This window comes from Salvelinus fontinalis, chromosome 24, assembly GCF_029448725.1.
Source record: "Salvelinus fontinalis isolate EN_2023a chromosome 24, ASM2944872v1, whole genome shotgun sequence".
Taxonomy (NCBI): Eukaryota; Metazoa; Chordata; class Actinopteri; order Salmoniformes; family Salmonidae; genus Salvelinus; species Salvelinus fontinalis.
Genome location: NC_074688.1, coordinates 15,317,423 through 15,342,597, shown reverse-complemented (window position 1 = coordinate 15,342,597; position 25,175 = coordinate 15,317,423). Strand labels below are relative to the sequence as shown.

The window sequence follows — 25,175 nt, the reverse complement described above, 5'->3', positions numbered from 1 at the left end:
AAAATGGCATTACAGAAGAGCTCAGTGACTTTCAACGTGGTACTATCATAGGATGCCACCTTTCCGTAAAATTCCTGCCCTGCCAGAGCTGCCCCGGTCAACTATAAATGATGTTATTGTGAAGTGGAAATGTCGAGGAGCAACACCGGCTCAGCCGCGAGGTGGTAGGCCATACAGGCTCACAGAATGGGACCACCGAGTGCTGAAGCAGGTAGCGCGTAAAAATTGTCTGTCCTCGTTTGCAACACTCACTAACGCGTTCCAAACTGGGCAACGTGAACTGTTCATCGGAAGCTTCATGAAATAGATTTCCAGGGCCGAGCAGCCGCATACAATTGTAAGATCACCATGCGCAATGCCAAGCGTTGGCTGGAGTGTTATAAAGATTGCTGACATTGGACTCTGGAGCAGTGGAAACACGTTTTCTGGAGTGATGAATCACGCTTCACCATCTGGCAGTCCGATGGACGAATCTGGGTTTGGTAGATGCCAGGAGAACGCTTCCTGTCCCAATTCATAGTGCCAACTGTAAGGTTTGGTGGAGGAGGTTCGGGCTAGGCTCCTTAGTTCCAGTGGAGGGAAATCTTAACTCTACAGCATACAATGACATTCTAGACAATTCTGTGCATCCAACTTCAGTTTGGGAAAGGCCCTTTCCTGTTTCAGCATGACAATGCCCTTGTGCACAAAGCAAAGTCCGTACAGAAAGAGTCTGTTGAGTTTGGTGTGGAAGAACTCGACTGGCCTGCACAGAGCCCTGACCTCAACCCTGACTGCGAGACAGGCCTAATCGCCCAACATCAGTGCCCGACCTCACTAATTCTCTTGTGGCTGAATGGAAGCAAGTCCCCACAGGAATGTTCCACCATCTACTGGAAAGCCTTCCCAGAAGAGTGGAGGATGTTATAGCAGCAAAGGGGGGACCAACTCCATATTAATGCCCATGATTTTGGAATTAGATGTTTGACGAGCAGGTGTCCACATACCTTTGGTCATGTAGTGTATATATAGAGAAAATATTACAGCTTGGCATGCAGAGGCACTGTAAGGCAATACAGCCCAGTAGGGGCGTGTCTGGGTCAATGATTCCCAAACTCCATTGACAACCCGTCTACTGCAGTCAGCGAATATAAAACAATACTCTCTTTGTCTCTCTCTGTCTGGTGCAATGCATGCACCCCACAATGGGTATAAAACCTAACAATGCTTTATAAAGATCAGATTGCTCTCATTTAACATTACAAAAAATAAAAATATCATACATAACATCAATAATGCAAAATGTCCTCCTAGCTATTTTTCAGACATTTCAGTCATTTTGGTTAATTCTTAACCATGTAGGCTATGCCACAAATAAACTCTACATTAGCATACTTTTCAATTCAGTGATAAAAAAATCAGCAGGGGTGTGTGAGAGGGAGAGTGAGTTAGAGAGAGAAATATTGTTGTTGTGTCTTGCATAATTCGTTTTTGGGAGGGGGAGGGGTAATCATAGCCCCTCACTGACCTGCCGGTCCGAAAACACATGGCTGTGACCACGTGACTAATGACATCTGTGTCCAACAATAACATAATAGCCTTAAATTGACAGCTTGCATTGTCTGGGAAGTGATTAACTTTAGGCTAAAACTACTCCCGACATAATTGGCACAAAGAAAATATGGATTTAATTCACAGTGAAGATTTTATGGCGCTTTGGAATTATTTTTCATAACCGGGTAATATGGGCTGTTGTGCAATTCGGAAATCAAACTGCATCGTTATGTATTGTAGGCTACCCCACGCAGCACTTGCCTGTACTCTCCCCCATTGAAAAGAGTAGCCTCCTATAATCTGCCGCTTCCCGGACATCATTGTGTGGCAATTCTATGACACACTTAACGTTTTCAGTGATTTCCAATGAATACCAGGGCAATGTCGTTGAAATTAGGCTACATCATTATTTTGCAGTTTGGGGATGATAATGTGACTGTGGCATAGACTACATAATAAACTAGGCTACGGAGCAACATCAAATCGCATTTCAGATCAAAATGAAAATAAGTCTCTTGAAATCCACACTTTAAAAAAATATGCATATTTTTATCACTACATTTCTCATATCCTACTGAGGAGTATTTAACTTAGTTGATGTTTTATTTAATGTAAAACACATCATGTGACATTTTAATATTTTAAATTAGATAACATTAGGCATCAGTAGCCTACACATTGGCGAACGTGTCAATAGAATCATTGATCATTTCATTCCATGCTGGTTCTATGTTTTGCATAAAAAACTCAGCATCACTTGGAGGCTGCGGAGGAATGGAAAGTTGGACAGGGACCTACCTGATAACCGCTGTATCGCCCTGACGGATAGTAATGTTGTCGGTCGCTCGCTGCATATCCACACTTCGGACGGGGAACCCTGTAGGAATAAGACACAGGAGTCTGAAAAAAGAAGCCTGCAATTGCCTCCAAAACGGTCTCCTTCCGACCAGCATTTCCTAACCGGACGCGCAGAGATCCCAGAGAAAGTGTTTAGACTTATAAAAGGGAACTGAAGTGGCGCTCCGACCCTTGGCAATAACCTACTCCAGGACAAAGTGTGACCAGGGGTTTCTATGATGTTGAGGAAGATAAATACGCGTTGAAACAACGAAAGCAAAATGGCTTGGAGGAAAACATATATTCCGTAAACCCTCTCTGAAAGCCCTGTATTCCACTGTGCTTTCAGCTCCCGCGTAAAGGCTGCGATAGACAGGCAGCAGAGTTCTTTAGAGGTGGGGAGGAAATTCAGTCCTCTCCAGTCACCAGCGCCTCTCACTCTAGAGCTCTCTCTACCCGATTACCCCACCCCCGCTTATACATCGCACTGCTGCCCCCTTCACGAGAGTCTGATGCGCCTTTTTTGGTTGTCACGACAACAGCACCAGCTGAGGTCCCTTTCTACTAGACACAACTGCGGTCGGCAGCTGAGAGGAGAGGAAAGTCATTGGCTATGTGTCGAAGTAAATGCCTCGCTTGTTGTTCAAGGTCCACAGTTAAGACTACATGCCAACATGGTCATGACGTAACCCAAAGAAATTAGAAGGAACATTTAGTTAATTAAATCATATTCATGGGCTTACAGGTTCACATTTTAATTGGTTGATGTTTATTTATTTATTTATAAAATGTGTGGGGCAGGCTGTTCAGCCACAGTATTGAATGCATTGTGCTGGCTTTCCCTCATACATAGAAATAGAATGATAATTCTATAATAATTCTGTCATTCTATTTCTATGATCCCATATAGCCTATTTCAGGTATTTCAAGATGACTGTAGGGCCACCAGTATAGCCCAGCTATGGAGCTCAATTGCTCAACACTGAAGACCTTGTCGAGCGGTATGCAGTATAGCCAGGTAAGGTACGGTGACAAGGTGCACAACATCCTTGCTTGTCTAATGTCACCTCAATTCACCTCTGGAGGTTACCATCCTACTGCTGACACCAACAGAACTGAATGCCATATAGGGGTCTGAATGCCAAAAGGCTTCTGAACAGCTTCTACCCCCAAGCCATAAGACTCCTAAACAGCTAATCAAAGGGCTACCCAGACCCCTCCTTTACGCTGCTGCTATTCTCTGTTTATTATATATGCATTTATGCATAGTCACTTTAACTCTACCTACATGTACATATTACCTCAATTACCTCGACTAACCGGTGCCCCCGCACATTGACTCTATACCAGTCCCCCCTGTTTATACAGTAGTCTCACTGTTGCTTTTTACTGCTTCTGTTTAATTATTTGTTACTTTTCTTTTCTATTTTTTACTTATCTATTTTTACTTAACACTTTTTTTTCTTAATAATCTTTAAGGCATTTAAGGGCTTGTAAGTAACCATTTCACTGTAAGGACTTGATATAGCTTATGTTAGATTTTTTTTTTGTCTCAAAATATTATTTACGCATTCTATTTTGTAAGCTAATATATTTCTTAAAAGGCTACAGGAACATATTGAACAGTGAAGATTTATTTTGGGGTTAGATTACTGTTCAGACATACGTTTTCTCTCTAATACGCTCATCACATTTAGCTTAGATAAAGTCACTTAAGATGAAAGAGCTGATGGGTAGAGTTGTTTATTGTTTATAGGGTCATGCCCAATCTGTCATCATAAAACTGTGTCTAGACACATTGGCTTTGATTTTGACAAGGATGGTAATTATAATCACTTTGGCTGTCACTGGAGCAAGGGCAAGAGATGCAAGGGCATGCCTTCAACTTCATCAGAAATGTAAATGTGCTAACCAATACGTTTTTTCTTCTTCTTGCTAACCAGGAAACAGATTTAATAGGCTGTGTCCTTATGTTCAATCACCCCACAGTTTAATTAATTGTTAAGTGAAATCATACAGTATTGCACAATTGATCATAGAGGGAAAAATAGTCAAAAGCATCAGCATTCACTGCATGGCGTCTTCATCTGCGACATTGAACCTGGGTTTATATCCTGAATAAACACCACTATTTGTTATTATGATTAATGATCTAATGTAATCCTTTGTTGACTGCCAATGTAGCCTACAGCAGGGATCATCAACTAGATTCAGCCGTCTGACAATTCTTTCTTGAGCGGATGGTCAGGGAGCCGGAACGTAATTATAAATCATTTGTAGACTGCAAATTGACCACAAGAAACCCAAACAGATTTCACTAATTAAAATCAATTGGAGCTGATTTGCTGGTGTTTTTACAGTATTTTATGTCCAACATAAAAAATATCCAATAAAAAATGACTCAGAAAACTTGGGGGGCCAAATTAAATCACACGCGGGCCAAATTCAGCCTGCATGCCACCGATTGGGGAACCCTGGCCTATAGGAACCGTCTGTGGTTCAAATAAATTGTGAAGTATAGCACTAAAACACACTTGGCTTCTCGGTTTTATCATCAGCAGCATGGGGCAATGAGGCTTCAGTGTGAGATTAGTCCAGAATGGAACTGCATCTGTGAGAGATTGGAGGGAATTATGAGCATAATTAATATGGGGCAGTTCATGGAAGTGCTAATATTAGTACATTAGAGGGAGCACTAAAATGCTTTCCGCTGTGGATCATCCTCATGCTCCTTAGAACAAAATGTCAAACTCCATCTTCCATTTCGAAAAGCAACTGAGAAGTTTTAGCTATTTTAGGACATAATAGTTTACACACTGCCAAGCTCTATGCATACTAAGGCCCATTGATTTTAAGTATGGATAAACTCTTCTATTCAAATGCTGGGCCAGATTAATTAAGCATGTGAATAAGGCTACAACATTAAAGTAGATCAATAACACATTAATATTAAGATAATTCATGAAACATTAAAGTGACAATTATTTTTGTCATTCACTCACTGTTGACTTTCATGTTCTAGCTTTGATCTTATTCTCCTCGGAAAATGATTGATACTTATTTTTTACCAGCGCAAAAAATGTAACTTAACCTGGTCCTAAATATCCCATTTAAACATTATGCTCATTGTCATAGGCCTTCCACTGATACATGGCAAAGATAATTTAGAGCTACACCCCCTCTCTCTTCCTCCCTCACAGTCTGTACATTATCCTACTGCAGTACAGTTACGTGACTGAGCACCAAGAACACAGAGAAGACAGGGAGAGAACTCCCCTCCTCCCATCCTTTCCTCCTTCCTTTCCCACCATACCGTCACCATATGATATGGTTACTGTTCATCTATTGCCAAGCCTGAACAAATGGTCAGTGATACTCCACTGCTCCTGTCCGATCACCCTTCCCTCATCCACACACTAGACTAGAGAAACCCTCGCAGCCCTTCCTCACACAGACCACCCCACTCTTCCCCACATACTGTACACTGCTGAAGGAAAGAAGGCTGACAGACCTGGTACCATGCTATTGGGCAGCTCCAAGCTCAAGAGGGGTATTGAAACACTGGAAACCCCTGTTGCATGTTGGGAACTACATGCAAGTCACATGGTAATACAGTATTAATAGTACTAGCTAGTGAATTTCGATGTTAAAGGTACAGTATGAGTAGTTATGAGTCCACATGCATGAAGGATAGCATTTTAGAGGCATTTTAGAGATTAGAAAAACAACCGTAATCCTACTCTCCTACTTAGCATATTTATGCTTACTCATAACATGCAGAATTGTGAAGATTTGTCATGACGATTGCTATTTGCTCCATGTTGTCACTCCACATGTCTGGAGAATGTTTTGTTCCTCTGTCTTTGACCAAACTGTTATTGTCTAAGAGCAGAATGTAGTGAGAGAACACAGAGTGAGTGAACTGTATTGAGAGAACATTGAATGAGATTCAAATGTAGAACCTGAAATGAAGTGCACCAATATGCCTGACCAAAGAGTGTCTGTTATCCCCTCATTAAACAATCCCCCTCTCCAAAATCACAAACTCATAAATATTGGAGAAGCAATTTCAGGTAAAAAGGGTTCATCATTATTGAACTCTGCCAGGCATGATTCTTCATGAAATGTGTAGGGTAACCTGGTTATGAAAACCAATGGTTCTATGACTATTACTAAAATTTGGGTGATCCATGAGGCATTCTCACCCATGAGATCACGCTATTACCTAACTTGCTATGGCCCGTGTCAAAAGGGAAAAGGGAACATTAACGAACACGCCCACCTACAGTGTGTTCTGATTCATTCCATTCTCTTTGTGGGGAAAAAAAGAGTGGATGCATAATTTACCTTGACATTCCCGTCATACACGAGCTCCTGGCAGGGAAATGCATGATATGCAGGAAAAAAGGATACGGCACCCGCACTCAGCAATATATCACAGGAGGAACACATTGAATTACACCTTGGCCTGATGAGCCGTGTGTCAGCAAAACTCAAGCTGGCAGCAAAGACAAAAGAGAATGGCGGTGTTGTGCTCAAAGTGGTGATTGACCTCCTTTTAGGGTTTCTGATGAGGGAGACACCTTGTTAGGGCCTCAACTAGTACTGAATTCCAAATCAACTACCTCGGCACTACCGTAGGATATTGCTGAAAGTACCAGATTGATCAGGTTCAGGATCAGGTGTAAAATGATCGGTGGGATTTTTTTCACATTATTTACACCGATCCAATTGTTTCAGGTATACAGGAATGCGTAGGATGTATGGGCCAGGAATACATTTGGAATTCAGCAAAAGTGTTGTTTGCTGTTAGTGTAAATCTCTGCCTATTTGGTGAAGTTTCCTCTGTCATCAAATGTTGTCCAGTGATTCATGAGATCTTTACGCTGACTTCAGTGCTGATAATGTCCAAACTGATATTCAAACGCATGGCGAGCAAGTTTGTTTTCATTACAAGCAGTATAGATTGATTACATGCCAAGCCAAGCCAGATAAACAAAATAATCATATTGTGTGTGCAGTGTTTGGATCCAAAACATCAGTCACACCAATGTGTTCTCTGTTAACAGACTTTCCTTAAATATTTGGCTTGGCAAAAGCTATCATGGTTCCTCCACAAATAGATTGCTTCACACATGGAATAAACAACAAAAAAACTATTTGGTCGACATACAGTTGAAGTCGGAAGTTTACATACACATAGGTTGGAGTCGTTAAAACTCGTTTTTCAACCACTCCACAAATTTCTTATTAACAAACTATAGTTTTGGCAAGTCGGTTAGGACATCTGCTTTGTGCATGACACAAGTAATTTTTCCAACGAATGTTTACAGACAAAGTCACTTATAATTCACTGTATTACAATTCCAGAGGATCAGAAGTTTACATACACTAAGTTGACTGTGCCTTTAAACAGCTTGGAAAATTCCAGAAAATTATGTCATGACTTTAGAAGCTTCTGATAGGCTAATTGACATCAGTTGAGTCAATTGGAGGTGTATCTGTGGATCTATTTCAAGGCCTACCTTTAAACTTGGTGCCTCTTTGCTTGACATCATGGGAAAATCAAAAGAAATCACCTCATAAAAAAATGTGTAGACCTCCACAAGTCTGGTTCATCCTTGGGAGCAATTTCCAAATGCCTGAAGGTACCACGTTCATCTGTACAAACAATAGTACGCAAGTATAAACACCATGGGACCACGCAGCCGCCATACCGCTCAGGAAGGAGACGTGTTCTGTCTCCTAGAGATGAACGTACTTTGGTGCGAAAAGTGCAAATCAATACCAGAACAACAGCAAAGGACCTTGTGAAGAGTGGAGGAAACAGGTACAAAAGTATCTATATCCACAGTAAAACAAGACCTATATCGACATAACCTGAAAGGCCGCTCAACAAGGAAGAAGCCACTGCTACAAAACCGCCATTAAAAAGCCAGACTACGGTTTGCAACTGCACATGGGGACAAAGATCGTACTTTGATCGTACTTTTTCTGATGAAACAAAAATAGAACTGTTTGGCCATAATAACCATCGTTATGTTTGGAGGAAAAAGGCGGACGCTTGCAAGCTGAAGAACACCATCCCAAACGTGAAGCACAGGGGTGGCAGCATCATGTTGTGGCGGTACTTTGCTGCAGGAGAGACTGGTGCACTTCACAAAATAGATGGCATCATGAGGGAGGAAAATTATGTGGATATATTGAAGCAACATCTCAAGACATCAGTCAGGAAGTTAAAGCTTGATCGCAAATGGGTCTTCCAAATGTACAATGACCCCATGCATACTTCCAAAGTTGTGGCAAAATGGCTTAAGGACAACAAAGTCAAGGTATTGGAGTGGCCATCACAAAGCCCTGACCTCGATCCTATAGATAATTTGCGGGCAGAACTGAAAAAGCGTGTGCGAGCAAGGAGGCCTATAAACCTGACTCAGTTACACCAGCTCTGTCAGGAGGAATGGGCCAAAATTCACCCATCTTATTGTGGGAAGCTTGTGGAAGGTTACCCGAAACGTTTGACCCAAGTTAAACAATTTAAAGGCAATGCTACCAAATACTAATTGAATGTATCTAAACTTCTGACCCACTCGGAATGTGATGAAAGAAATAAAAGCTGAAATAAATCATTCTCTCTACTATTATTCTGACATTTCACATTCTTAAAATGAAGTGGTGATCCTAGCTGATGTAAAACAGGGCATTTTTACTAGGATTAAATGTCAGGAATTGTGAAAAACAGAGTTTAAATGTATTTGGCTAAGTTGTCAAAGATATTTACCTTCATAAAGATGATCACAATGCGAAAACACAACTCAGAATTGAATGCTACAGTAATAAGCATGTGCTGTCATTTTTGTTTTTACACAAGATGTTTTTCTCCAAGCCCTTTATTCCGTGCAGAAAATCCATGCTACAATCTTACACAAGGTTAAAATCCTCACAGACATTATGTACGGTTTGTGAGATGAACAGGGACTAAGGTGTGAAAACACTCTGCATTCTCCGATATATGAACATACAGATGACTAGATTGTGCATATGGTACAATTGCTGAAATGATAACTCACATGCAACCGAGAGCCAAATCCACAGTGCACAACATTCTCCAAGGCCAAAAGACTTGTGAATTCTTATATCACTGTTCCAACAATGTATTCTGTGATCAAAGGGAATCAAACACATCTGGTATGGGTCAATCTCCATGCAAATGGGGATCCTGACATTATGGTCGATGGTTAGAGAAGGTAATTCTGAAGGCGAGACGGTGGGAGTTTGACCTTTCTCAGAGTCTTAGCTCTATGTATGACCGCCGGAGATGATCGTCTCACGTACTGTAGCAGCAACATCATCTTCTCCAAAGAGTTAATCTCCAACCCTCAGGTCATTCTTTTGCTATTCATTTCACAAACAGGCTGTCCACATAGAAGCGTACCAAATAGATAGAGCCATAGAAAAATATTGTATTGAAGGCGAAAGCACAAGGAAAAAAGCGACGGAACACTGAGGTGTCGACGAAGATGTTGATATACTGTACACATACTATCATACAGGTTTCGCTGATTGTTTATGTTTTGTATACTGCAAATAGCTATTACTTGTTAGAGACTCAATGCCACAAACAGCCATTGCAGACACTATGTGCTAACACTAGACTCACCGAGTTTCAGTACAGACATTAAGACAAACATTGCAACCAAATCAAGCTATAAAAATCTGAGCATCCACTGTACCTTTCACTATCTACCTCATAGCATATCTTGTACACCCTATTTTGGCAGCTTGGATTTCGGTTACAATCAACAACAATTGTTCATTTTACTGTTTCGACCACTTAATGTATCAGTTTGTTTCGTTTTTTGCCTCTATTTAATGTTCCGCTTCGTGAGTTGTTGTTGCTTTGAGTTCTAACTTTTCTATGTGGCCTCTTCAACTATATGGGCATGGGAATAGTGGATGCCTTGAAGGCAAATCTATGAAACCACAACAAAAACGTACCACCACATGAGACTTGAAGGTTTCACAGGAAAATGTGTTTATTGTGTTTTTGTTTTGATTGTTGATCTGCAAAAGGTCACTCTGGTGGAAAACATATCCCTCCGGATGTACATTTGAATTTAGGCCGAGCACATGTCCTCCAAAAGGATACCTTCCTGTAGGGATCTGCTGACAAACATCCGGCAAGGTAGTATCATGTATCAATCCTTATGTAGCCCCAGGGAAACATTTTGAATGATTCTCTGATGCTTAACTCCCAGTCAACATTCCAGGTTACAGGCTGGTTGAGGATCTAGTCCTAGGGGTGATCTTTTAACACCTGATTAGAATTATAGATGAACATGTTCAGCATGCGTGACCAGACAGAAGTCCATTAAAATGCAGATTATGAATTGTTGTTGTATTTTAATGAGAGGGAAACATTGTAACATTATTCCGCTACTAAGTCACTTTAATGGATGTAAACATTAGTTTGATGGGCTAATGCATTGATTATTACATATGCATGGTGAAAATGGAACACTGGCTGAGTTAAACGCTCAAAGTCAAGCAAATAGCACTAAGGTTAGAGTGGCTGTTAGTAAGAGCCAAGGGGGATTTAATCCATGAGTGAACAGTAAAGATGGGTTAAACCACACATGAGAATTGGTTCTCAGCTCTATGACCACAAATATGGAGGCCTTTAAAGCCACACTGTAACGTGCAAACCACCGAAATGTGGGCCACCAACACATTTAACAAAGGAGTAAATTAATAACAGCAAACAACTGCACATTGCATATACACAGATCACACAGCAAAGCAAACAACACAGCTAGGAGCACATGTGCACTCATTCTCATGAAAACACACACACCTCCATTTTTCCACTTCCATGCAGTCTACAGCCTTCATCCCTTCATGGCTGGCCAGTAGAAAGTGGAATCTTCCAGCCCCAGATGAATTATGCAATGTTTCTCCATATAAATGGATAGAGTCCCTTGATAAAGACAGAACTTCCTGGGATCTCTGGAGACAGAAGCCCCAAAGACCTATCTCCAGGACCCCAGCCAAAATCTGCATTATTAAAAATGTTCTAATTAGTATACCATATAAAAGTACAGAGCACTAATTGCAACAGCCACTGCCATCCCCACCCATTTCTTTAAACATGGAACGTTTGCTTTAACTTACTATATTTTTCATGTTCGAATCAAACCCATGAAACAAACGTTGTTGCAGTGTGAAGGAGAGATCAGCAGAATAATTTGAGGAGACCAGGGAGGAGAACTCCCTAATAGCCAATGAGTACACACAAAGTCTTAAGAAATGTACACCCCCTTTCACTGTGTCAGCTAATAAGAGGAAATTGAATTAATTTGAATTATCATAGCATTAAATTATCATACAGCCATGACGCCAAGAGTGGAATCTACCTTTGTTCCCTACGATAGATCAGGACCTAAGCTTATGGTACAGCTAATGCTAGGAGGAGACAGTAGTATCTTCCACCCATTTGCTATATGTTAGACTCTAGATTGATCCATTTTCATCTACACCACCTCTATGCACAGACACCCGTAGTAACTACAATACTGTATGCTAATCCCATAGTTTGTTTACCGCTGGAGTAGCTGGATGGATTATGTGACTCTTGACCTAAGGAGAACCTGCCTGCCCTCCTGCAGGGCTAATTGCTCTGTCTGTCCTCAGCCAGAGCTGAGTTCTTCTGTTCTGCTCCCTGTTGGAAATGGACCGGTGCGTGATGGAAGGAGGGACGGAAAGGGAAGGTCAGAAGGGAGCGGAGGTGACCTATAATCCATCACCGTGTTGTTACTCAGGCCTCATGCATAATGACCCAGAGCAAGGCGCGCTGACACCAGCCAGCGGTGAGTCCTGGGGTGCACAGCGCAGTCAGAGCAGCTCCTCCATCTGCTGCAGCTGCACCATGTGAGCTCAGCCAAGGGCAAGGACACCTCAGTTTGCACTGTGGTATCATTACTATTTCACAGGTCCTACAACTACCACTCAGCACTCTCATAGGGTTGCCACTGCTCCGCCTTGTAGAATCACAGGGTTGTAGCCGTCTCATGGAACAACTACGTATGTCCCACAGAATATTTTCCTCACGGTTATGTAACGCTGAGTGTCTGAGACCTTCTACAACTTCAGTGGCTGGTTTTCAGACATCAACTCCGTCTTGAAGAACCACTATCCCTCATGAGCCTCATAGCATCTGTCTTACAGAGTCAGTCTCACTCTGTCCATTTTTTCCCCGATTTGCCTCGAACAATCACAGTCTCAGAGCAGTCTCAAATCAACTTGCAGAATCACTGTCTCGCTATCCTAAAATCACTGTCAGTCTTAGGGAGGAGGAGCTCTGTGGTCTGTCTTACATGATCACAATCTCCTAGAATGGTGGTCTGTAACAGCAGGGCCTAAACCCACTCTCACTTTATCACAATCTTATTGGAGTCATTGCAAGACTGTCGGGTTGAGACCACTTTGCTGTCTGAAAGCATCATACTACCACAAAATTCCTCTGTGTCACATATCACCACCTTGACGCATTATTTCTGGCTTTAAAATTGATTTCCATCAATATTGTATAACACCATCATGCTCAGTGTTACATTTTATGTGCTTTGGGCAGGGGAGAGAGGAGCTTGTGTTTTGTTTCCACTGGCAAACAAATTATGAATAAAAAACCTTTGTCACATGAAGGCAATTAAGTTATTTAAATAACAAAGCAATGCATTTTTGGCGACGGTAGCTATTTCATAAAACAAAGAAGATTTACTTAGAAATAACCAGGGTATAGCGGTGAATGTACAGCATGAATGAATAATGGAGATTGTGATGGCAAAATGTATAGAATCAGGACAAGAAGAGGGAAGGAAAAGGATAATGGGAGTTTGTCTAAAAGCAATACAATTATTTGCAATTCCTAAAACGAACAGAAACAGGTATTTCTAGGAAACAAATAACCTAATAATAAAAGTAATAGGTACACGGCCACATTCAAATCAGGGAAAAGATGATGAATGAGCTGGACATCTCTCCTAAAATGATTTACAGTACCAGTCAAAAGTTTGGACACAACCTACTCATTTCCAGGGTTTTTCTTTATTTTTACTATTTTCTACATTGTAGAATAATAGTGAAGACATCAAAACTATGAAATAACACCTGGACTCATGCAGTAACCAAAAAAGTGTTAAACAAATCAAAATATATTTTATATTTGAGATTCTACAAAGTAGCCACCCTTTGCCTCGATGACAGCTTGGCACACTCTTGGCATTCTCTTAACCAGCTTCACCTGGAATGCTTTTCCTGCAGTCTTGAAGGAGTTCCCAAATGCCGAGCACTTGTTGGCTGCTTTTCCTTCACTCTGCGGTCCAACTCATTTTAAACCATCTCAATTGGGTCGAGGTCAGATGATTGTGGAGGCCAGGTCATCTGATGCAGCCCTCCATCACTCTCCTTCTTGGTCAAATAGCCCTTACACAGCCATTCATTCCTATGGAGGACTGCTCCTACTGGGGAGTGCCAATATGGCCGACCGGTGGATTCAAAGCCTCTCAATGGCCAGTACATAGCATTAGCAATCCAGGGTTTATATACATCATTGCTCTCTTACGGGTATCTGTCTGGAACCAACAATCTTCAGAGAACTCTCCATGCACGCAAAGCAAAATATTTAAGAAGTCCAAGTAGGCCTCCCGGGTGGCGCAGTGGTCTAGGGCACTGCATCACAGTGCTAACTGCGCCACCAGAGTCTCTGGGTTCGCGCCCAGGCTCTGTCGCAGCCGGCCGCTGCACAATTGGCATAGCGTCGTCCGGGGTAGGGAGGGTTTGGCCGGTAGGGATATCCTTGTCTCATCGCGCTCCAGCGACTCCTGTGGCGGGCCGGGCGCAGTGCGCGCCAGCCAAGGGGGCCAGGTACACGGTGTTTCCTCCGACACATTGGTGCGGCTGGCTTCCGGGTTGGAGGCGCGCTGTTTTAAGAAGCAGTACGGCTGGTTGGGTTGTGCTTCGGAGGACGCATGGCTTTCGACCTTCGTCTCTCCCGAGCCCGTACGGGAGTTGTAGCAAAGAGACAAGGTAGTAATTACTAGCGATTGGATACCACGAAAATTGGGGAGAAAATGGGATAAAAAAAAGAAAAAAAAAAAAAAAAAAAAAAAAAAAGAAGTCCAAGTAGAGTTCCGCAAGGTCCCCACGTGGGGCATCCATGGATTGTTTTGTAGTTCATAAAGCTTCCAGGGCTGGTCGCCAGTCTAAACATTAGGAGTGGTGTTGACACATTCAGTTTATAGTCCTGAAACCAGGAAGAGTTGAGGCCTCTCGGTTGAGGGAAAGGTTCCAGGGCTCATAACGTATTCCATCGTCTGTGTGAAGACTGTGTGGTCCTACAGATACCAAACAACATACATTTCCTTGGAGCGTAATACCTGTTAATTGTCAGGAAAATATACAGTATCATACCTAAATACAAGGTCTTATTATACACAAATCTCAACACTTTTAACCATGTCATTTTCAGTCCGTTTACATTGTTTCCTTGAGCAAATAAGAGTTTGAGGCACTTTGTGTGCAGTTAGTTGCTTTCCAATGAAGAAGCTCCTTGACTGAGCCACAGTCATCCTCAGTCTTTATCGGGACCCAGCTGAGTCTGTCTCAAGTCTGAGTGCCATTTGCTTCAAACCTGCCACCCTTGTTGCTGATAGGAGAAGCTTTGAAGTAGATGGGAGGCGTGAGAGAAGGCAAAGGCGGAAAGGAGCCTGCTTGTACCCTTCTGGCCCTCTCTCTCTGTGCTGGCCGGTAAAATGGGGTTTGGTAGGCTCCCGAGTTAAGTCATGGGCTCCCGAGTTAAGTCATGGACTCCCGAGTTAAGTCATGGGCTCCCGAGTTAAGTCATGGGCTCCCGAGTTAAGTCACGGGCTCCCGAGTTAAGTCATGGGCTCCCGAGTTAAGTCACGGGCTCCCGAGTTAAGTCATGGGCTCCCGAGTTGCGCAGTAGCCTGCGCAACTCAATGCTTGAGGCATCACTACAGTCACCCTGGTTCGAATCCAGGCTGTATCACAATCGACAGTGATTGGGAGTCCCATAGGGCAGCGCACAATTGGCCCAGCGTGGCCGGTGGAGTCATCATTGTAAATAAGAATTTGTTCTTAACTGACTTGCCTAGTTAAATAAAGGATAAATAAAAATAAAACTGGGATGGCCTTTGAACAAACAACGTTCTGTAGTCCTTGCATCCGTGGCTATTAGCCGTGTTCTGGGTCTATGAATACGATTTAAAATATGAACCATATCAGCCCCAGTTAAATACCAAAGAGCATTCCATTATTTCCATTGGGCTGAGCTATTTTCATGACCTTCTTTTTAATAAAGCATAATGTCATGTAATTTGGAATGTGTTCAAATGGGACCAGATAAAGCACAAGAACACAGTCAAAATGTTGTTTGAAACAGCATACCAAATGTTTATCGGAGGATTCCCTTGTTAGTCAAGTCTAAAACATCAAAGCAATCTCAACTTTCTTTTATGTGTAAATTCTGCGTTTCTAATGTCCATCTTAAATCATAATACCACCATAGTCAGCCCTCAATTAAATCAGTTTTCAAATGTGAAAATATCCTCTGAGATAGTATTTAATGTTTCAGAGTTTTCACAGAGGACTAATTACAAAGTTAACGGGCTGAAAGGCAGGGGAGGATTGTTAGGTGTTCTCTATTCCCTTATTTCAGAGAGACAACCGTGCCTATCCAATTTCTGAACCTCTCATTTGAAGTAAAAAAAAATGAAAGAACAAAAACAAAGGCTCAAAGAAAGTCAGTCACAGCACACAGGTCATTAGAAGAGCACCATCTCAAATCAAATGTGATACCAAACCATGTTGTAATGGAAACAGACAGGGAGAGTGAGCTTGTCCGTAACTGGTCGGCGAACCCTTAATCTTCTGGACCGTAGCCCTGCGTGCCATCAGCTGCATCAACGAAAGCATACTCAATTGGCGGAGTCAATATCTGCGCTTATCAACACATGGTCGCTAGAATATTGAAGTGTAATACTACAAATCTATCGCAAAAGTATGTTAATATTGAATCCACAAATGGCATAGTATAGACCCTTTCTTATAAATAAAAACTTTTAGGATTGCCGTTTAATGAAATACCTTGAAAGATAAAAGCAAAGGGATACAATACTAGTAGATCCTTGTAGAATAAAGGTGCTCTTTGGTTAAGAAAAAAGCCAAGGAGGACCTATAAGCATTCTTCATTAAGTTAAAATGCCTTTTTTATGGTGGCATGTTCAGTAGAACAAAATCAAAAAATATCAGACGGGATAATTTTTTGGCCTGGTCTTCGTCTGGGAGAATAACGATACAATGAGACAAAATGCAACATGTTCATGGTGATTGCATGCACCATAAATGGTAGTTCTATCTTTGAGGATGGTGCATTTTATTTTAGGTAATGAAAGGATCATATTATCCCAGAAGCAGTGCCATGTGACAATGACAGCCTGGTAAAACATGATCGTCATACAATGTAACCAAACACGTACGTATGTAGTACATTCACCCAGAACGGACACTTTTGAATAACAAATCTCTTGTAAGTGTTTTAGAAACAAAACTTTTCATGAGCCCTCGTCTTGAGGTAATGACACTTAAAAGCATTCAACCGCGAGTAGACTAATCCCAACACGGATTCATGACACCCCAAAACTAGGCCTATTTAAAAACTTCTCCCAGATGAGTCTTGCTTTCTCGTTCCCCAAAAGTTACAACCAGCACTTTAATAATCACAAACGTCCCAAATTTCGATTTACATTTTTCTATTGTGTGAAACACTGCTTTGGCTTTTATGAAAATCTGTTACACTTTGTTCAAGAAAATATATTAACATGACGTGAAAATACCGGCTTTCATATTTTAAAGGGATAAGGATCAACGTATTATCAAATATAAATGACACCTTTGTCTATTTTTATATTAGGGACATTTTTTACAACTCCCAGAGGTGTCTCATACTTCTTGAGGAGTGATATTGTGTATGCAAATACTGTATGTCTAAAAAGCACTGAAAAAGATCAAGACACTGAACTGTTCAGTGCAGATACAGTACTTTTTGTTTTCTTATGAGAAACAAGTCTTGTCACTCTATGCCTCTTTTTTACTGAAGCACATCTTCCTTTATTTGGTGAAGGGGAGCCATCAACAACTAGAATATCATTTTGTTATCCCATTGGAGATGGAATTTCTTATTTTTGCTCTACTACCAACCCCCAAATATGTGGGATATTCATGATTTTCTGAGTCGTATTCACAGTTCTCCCACCGTTGTCAGAAATGTCAAAAATAACTTACTTGTTGCCTCTGTCTTGGTGGAGGTGCATCATCAGATGTAGGGTGATGCCTGACACTAGTTGTCAGAGCTGTAAGTCCTCTCTGATGAATACGACTGACATGGGGGTAGAATTTCATTACAAAGTAAGCCTTACATCTACCATCAATATACTGGACAATTTCAGAGTAATAATACACTGTCTGAATGCTTAAAACAAGTCATTTCTATGAAAATGGTCTCACATGAAAAGTTTAGACCTCTCCATCACACATGACTAGGAACACTTATCAGCACCATCTCCAATTACCCAAGAGTCTGCCTACCTCAAAGCATGTTATTTACAATCACATCCACCCTTCGCTTTCCTTGCCATTATACAGACAAAATAAAAATAGCATGATACAACATTCTAAGCAACCTCAATTGAATCCTACATTCTATTCTCAGCTCCACCCATGGCCAATGAAGGGGGTTTGTGTACTATCATACTGAATACATTTCCAAAAATAACTGATGCACCTGCCTAAAAACCTGTGTAGGGAAGGGAAAGAGGATACCTAGTCAGTTGCACAACTGAATGATTCCACCAAAATGTGTTTTCCTCATTGAACCCAACCCCTCTGAATCAGAGAGGTGCGCGGGCTGCCTTAATCAACATCCACGGCTCCCGAGGAGCAGTTGTTGTTGGAGGTTAACTGCCTTGCTCAAAGACAAAATGGCAGATTTTTCCAACTTGCCGGTTCAGTGATTCAAACCAGCGACCTTTCGGTTACTGGTCCAATGCTCTTAACCGCTAGGCGCCTAGGCGTCCTGGATCGGGTTTGGTTGTGAATAACAACTAGGATCGCAAAGGGACAGTATATTACTGGAAACTTTCAAAGTTTACCAGTAAACTACCAGAATGTTGGTATCTTGCAAGGATTTTACGTAATCTATCACAAGACATCTAGTGGCCCTTTTGGGTAATTCAGATTGTCACAGATGTTTGTAATATTCTCTGGCCATCTGTTGCATTATCAAGTGTAAAATAAAAACAAAGCTGTAAAAAGAAATCCTAAATATAAACCATAGTGAATACCGTTTGTGTTTAATATGAGGGTTTCAGCATGAAATATCCTTTACAAACGTAATTTTTTTTATATGTATTTGTTGTGAAAAAAAGTCAATAGTTGGAAGAGTTGCAGAGTTAATTGAAAATAATGGCATTGTTCATTATATACTTTTTTCATTAATTAGGCTATCTTCTGTTGAACCATATGGTCTATTTCCTAGAAACTCATGGGTAATATGGACACATAATAAATTATTAATACTTATTATTAATTAATACTATACATTAAACAATTTTGTAAAAGTTTTTCAAGTATAAATTCCCAAAGTTAGAATAACATAGATTTTTATGACAATTACCCAAATTACCAGTAGCTTTGCAACCTTAAACACAACACAAGAGGAGAGAGGGGACAAAACGAAAACAACAAGAGTGCAGTCCAGGTGAAAAAGGGGAATGAAATGACAAGGAACAGAAGGCACGGAAACCTGGGATAGAGATGGCAATCAGTGAGGATGAAGAGAGAAAAGAGAGAGAGAGCGCAGAGGGTAGTGAGTGAGGAACATAAGAGGGAGGCGAACAAATGAGAGAGGGAGGAAAATGAGAACATGAGCGATGTGTGAAGAGGAGGAGAGAAAGATGAGACAAAAACAGATGAAGAGTCCAGATATTAGGTAAAGACAGGCTTCATAGAGACTGTGATGAAGCTGACCTTTATAAATTGTTTAGCGCGTTCACGTTTCCCCATATATGTACTGATTCATTTCTCCTAAATGTACAGTGCCCTCGGAAAGTTTTCATACCTCTTGACTTTTTCGACATTTTGTTACGTTACAGCCTTATTACAAAATGGATTAAATAAAAAAATGTCCTCATCAATCTACACACAATACCCCATAATGACAAAGCAAAAACATTATATATATATTTTTTTGCATATTTATTCCAAATAAAAGACAGAAATACCTAATTAACATAAGAATTCAGACCCTTTCCTATGAGACTAGAAACTGAGCTCAGGTGCATCCTGTTTCCATTGATCATCCTTGAGATGTTTCTACAACTTGATTGGAATCCACCTGTGGTAAATTCAATTGATTGGACATGATTTGGAAAGGCACACACCTGTCTATATAAGGTCCCACAGTTGACAGTGCACGTCAGAGCAAAAAACCAAGCCATGAGGTAGAAGGAATTGTCCGTAGAGCTCCAAGACAGGATTGTGTCAAAGGCACAGATCTGGGGAAGGGTACCAAAACATTTCTGCAGCATTGAAGGTTCCCAAGAACACAGTGGCCTCCATCATTCTTAAATTGAAGAAGTTTGGACCCACCAAGACTCTTCCTGGAGCTTGAAGTTGAAAAATGGAAGTTTTGAATTGATAAGATATCTCGCAAGAGGTTCTTGATAGTTGAATGGCTTGTAAAGTTGTTTTTCTTCTTCTAAGGTTTCGCTGGTACATCGCTCATATTTTATTAATTCCCCTCTATCATCAAATGATTCTGAAAAGTTATACAATTCATTGAAGTTGTTTTCAAGCAAAAATAATCATCAATGCCATGCAACAAGCAATTTCTTAGCAGTCTTAACCATGTCAACAAAAGTTGTATTTTCAATTCATATCAAATTGCAATGTTCAAAGATATATTCAGAATATAGCTTGATTTTCACAATACTATAGTATTCTAAGAGTAGAGTTACAGGCTGACAATGAGAAAGTTGCAAAATCATTATTACTGGAATTTTTCTAATAAATATCCCATAACTGACCCAAGCATGTGAGTTTCATGTGCATCTGAAGTAAGAATTCTACCGAATTATAGTATGGCCACTCTCACTCTCTCGTTTGCCTCTCATCTGTAGATTACCATCATTCAAATCTTCTCATTCATTGCCTGTCACTCCCATTTCTAAATATCTATGTGATATCCCCCTCCAGTATGCTGCAAGCGTGGCTACCCATCCAGCTCTCACTGTAAACTCAGGACACTTACCCTCTGGAATGGACCAGATGGAGACAAACCACATCTGGCTACTACGCCCAGCCAGGGTGCGGATACCCAGGGGAGGAAGCAGGAGTCACAGCGGGCCTGGTGGAGCATGGGAACACAGATCACCCTAACGAGGACCAGGAGGGCTGTTTTCTCCTCCCCATCTCCCCTCCTAATACCTGTCTGTCAGACTCTGACATGGTAATCCATCCTTGGCAGTAACCTGAAGCTCTGTTTCGGCTCTGGTTATTCAGGAGACAAATCAAGAGGCAGTGGAGCGGGCATGTTGGAGGGCACAGGCCTGTCTCCCAGCTAGACTCTTCACAGCTGCTTCTGACGATTCCTCCACTTCACAATGTTAGTTTTAAGAGGCGAGGGAGTTTTTCTATATCGCCTGTGATTAGGCTATCGGAAGACTCAACTACACTGAGATGTGGTCAGTTGATTTGCTCCACATTTTGACCAATGTGAATTTCCCTCTGTGGTTTGACAACTTCAACATATACTCTACCTCACGCTGACCAACCACAGTCTTGTGTTTAGTTCTGATATTTTCCTAACATACTTCATTATGGTATATGGCCTTGCTATCCAAGGTACTCTAATAGCACGCCCTCTGAAGTACTAAGATCATGCTGACATTACAAAGATCATGAAAAGACTAGGATATCCTGGCATGGCATATATGTAAATGTGATCCATCCTCAAAATAATGACTTGTTTTTTTACACAATCCCAAAAATGTAAGTCATTGGAAGTGCTTTGTATGGAAAACAAATGCCACTTGGCAAACAAAGACTTTCCAATGCAATAGATTTTTAGATTTCTCCCCAAGGTGCTCTCAGACTAAGTTGAAAGGAAGGTATGAATGTATAGCATCAATATTTGGCTTAAAATTATTATCGCTAGTCTGCTTCTTAAAATGTGTTTGTAAATATAGTACCAGTTAAAAGTTTGGACACATCTACTCATTTAAGGGTTTTTCTTTATTTTTACTATTTTCTACATTGTAGAGTAATAGTGAAGAGATCAAAACTATGAAATAACAAATATAACTTTTGACTGGTATTGTATATCCTACCCTGTCGAAATGTTGGTTATTAGGTTATTAAATTATTGCATCTGAGCTCCTGTGTGCGGTTCTCCTTTTCTTTTTCAAGTGTACAGTGCCTTCAGAAAGTATTCAGACACCTTGACTTGTTACACATTTTTTTACGTTACAGCCTTATTCAAAAATGGATTTTAAGAATCTACACACAATACTCCATAATGACAAAGGGAAAACAGGTGATTTGGAAAGGCACACACCTGTCTATATAAGGTCCCACAGTTGACAGTGCATGTCAGAGAAAAAACCAAGCCATCAGGTCGAATGAATTGTCTGTAGAGCTCCGAGGCAAGATTGTGTCGAGGGACAGATCTGGGGAAGGGTAGCAAAAAATGTCTACGAAATTGCAGGTCCCCAAGAAAACAGTGGCCTCTATCATTCTTAAATGGAAGAAGTTTGGAATCACCAAGAGTCTTCCTCGAGCTTGCCGCCCAGCCAAACTTGGCAATCGGGGGAGAAGGGTCTTGGTCAGGAGGTGACCAAGAACCCGATGATCACTCTGACAGAGCTCTAGAGTTCCACTGTGGAGATGGGAGAACCTTCCAGAAGGACAACCATCTCTGCAGCACTCCACCAATCAGGCCTTTATGGTAGAGTGACCAGATGGAAGCCACTCCTCAGTAAACGGTACATGACAGCCCACTTGGAGTTTTCCGAAAGGCACCTAACGACTCTCAGACCATGAGAAACTAGATTCTCTGGTCTGATGAAGCCATGATTGAACTCTTTGGCCTGAATGCCAATCGTCACATCTGGAGGAAACCTGGTACCATTCCTACGATGAAGTATGATGGTGGCAGCATCATGCTGTGGGGATGTTTTTCAGCAGCAGGGACTGGGAGACTAGTCAGGCAAAGATGACCGGAGCAATGTACAGAGAGATCCTTGATGAAAACCTATTCCAGAGCGCTCAGGACCTCAGACTGGGGTCAAGGTTCACCTTCCAAAAGGACAATGACCCTAAGCACACAGCCAAGACAACGCAGGAGTGGCTTTGGGACAAGTCTCTAAATGTCCTAAATGTCCTCTAAGTGGCCCAGCCAGAGCCCGGACTTTAAACCGATAGAACATCTCTGGAGAGACCTGAAAATAGCTGTGCAGCAACACTCCCCATCCAACCTGACAAAGCTTGAGAGGATCTGCAGAGAAGAATGGGAGAAACTCCCCAAATACAGGTGTGCCAAGCATGTAGCGTCATACCCAAGAAGACTTGAGGCTGTAATCGCTGCCAAAGGTGCTTCAACAAAGTATTGAGTAAAGGGTCTGAATACTTATGTAAATGTGATATTTCCTTCTTTTTTTTAAACCTGTTTTTGCTTTGTCATTATGGGGTATTGTGTATGTATATTGATGAGGAAAAAAACTATTTAATACATTTTAGAATAAGGCTGTAACCTAACAAAAGTCAAGGGGTCTGAATACTTTCCGAAGGCACTATATAGTATGTCCTTAATAAAAGTGGCTATAAATATGCAATACTACATTTTGTTTCTGATCAAATCCCTCATATTACCTCACACTTTCCCCTCTCCCATTGGATGAGTCAAATCAAACATTATGATGTATCATTGGCCAGTCCATTTATCATGATATTCTCCAGTCACACCAGAACCCTCAGAGTTGGTTCACACCAAGGAGAATTACACAATCTGCAAAGGCTTCAATAGGTTCAGGGTCAAGAAGACTTAAGGCTGTAATCGCTGCCGAAGGTGCTTCAACAAAGTACTGAGTAAATGGTCTGAATACTTATGTAATTGTGATATTTCAGGTTTTTATATTTAGTAAATTAGCAAACATTTCTAAAAACCTATTTTTGCCTTTGTCATTTTGGGGTATAGTGTGTGAATTGATGAGGGGGAAACCGATTTAATCTACTTTAGAATAAGGGTGTAACCTAACAAAATGTGGAAAAAGTCAAGGGGTCTGAATACTTTCCGTAGGCACTGTACAGTCGTGACCAAAAGTTTTGAGAATGACACAAATATTAATTTTCACAAAGTCTGCTGCCTCAGTTTGATTGGTGGCAATTTGCATATATTCCAGAATGTTATGAAGAGTGATCAGATGAATTGCAAAGTCCCTCTTTGCCATGCAAATGAACTGAATCACCAAAAAACATTTCCACTGCATTTCAGCCCTGCCACAAAAGAACCAGCTGACATAATGTCAGTGATTCTCTCGTTAACACAGGTGTGAGTGTTGACGAGGACAAGGCTGGAGATCACTCTGTCATACTGATTGAGTTTGAATAACAGACTGGAAGCTTCAAAAGGAGGGCGGTGCTTGGAATCACTGTTCTTCCTCTGTCAACCATGGTTACCTGCAAGGAAACATGTGCCGTCATCATTGCTTTGCACAAAAAGGGCTTCACAGCAAAGATATTGCTGCCAGTAAGATTGCACCTAAATCAACCATTTATCGGATCATCAAGAACTTCAAGGAGAGCGGTTCAATTGTTGTGAAGAAGGCTTCAGGACGCCCAAGAAAGTCCAGCAAGCGCCAGGACCGTCTCCTAAAGTTGATTCAGCTGCGGGATCGGGGCACCACCAGTACAGAGCTTGCTCAGGAATGGCAGCAGGCAGGTGTGAGTGCATCTGCATGCACAGTGAGGCAAATACTTTTGGAGGATGGCCTGGTGTCAAGAAGAGCAGCAAAGAAGCCACTTCTTTCCAGGAAACCATCAGGGACAGACTGATATTCTGCAAAAAGTACAGGGATTGGACTGCTGAGGACTGGGGTAAAGTCATTTTCTCTGATGAATCCCCGTTCCGATTGTTTGGGGCATCCGGAAAAAAGCTTGTCCGGAGAAGACAAGGTGAGCGCTGCCATCAGTCCTGTGTCATGCCAACAGTAAAGCATCCTAAGACCATTCATGTGTGGGGTTGCTTCTCAGCTAAGGGAGTGGGCTCACTCACAATTTTGCCTAAGAACACAGCCATGAATAAAGAATGGTACCAACACATCCTCCGAGAGCAACTTCTTCCAACCATCCAGGAAACAGTTTGGTGATGAACAATGCCTTTTCCAGCATGATGGAGCCCCTTGCCATAAGTCAAAAGTGATAACTAAGTGGCTCAGGGAACAAAACATCAATATTTTGGGTCCATGGCTAGGAAACACCCTAGACCGTAATCCCATTGAGACCTTGTGGTCAATCCTCAAGAGGCGGGTGGACAAACAAAAACCCAAACATTCTGACAAACTCCAAGCATTGACTATGCAAGAATGGGCTGCCATCAGTCAGGATGTAGCCCAGAAGTTAATTGACAGCATGCCAGGGCGGATTGCAGAGGTCTTGAAAAAGAAGGGTCAACA

General features: G+C 41.5%; 1 protein-coding gene across 3 annotated transcripts in view; it reads right to left on the bottom strand.

Annotated features, from left to right (window-relative positions):
- The window catches only part of LOC129821995 (limbic system-associated membrane protein-like), a 726,689-nt gene that overhangs the window by 135,387 nt on the left and 566,127 nt on the right, over positions 1 to 25,175 (bottom strand). For 2 of the 3 annotated variants that reach the window (XM_055879809.1, XM_055879808.1), the window contains exon 2: positions 2,332 to 2,410. In XM_055879809.1, the coding sequence (XP_055735784.1) occupies positions 2,332 to 2,410 (79 nt within the window). Of the gene's footprint in view, positions 1 to 2,331; positions 2,972 to 25,175 lie in introns of those variants that run through there. The other variant, XM_055879806.1, reaches the window with a different exon arrangement.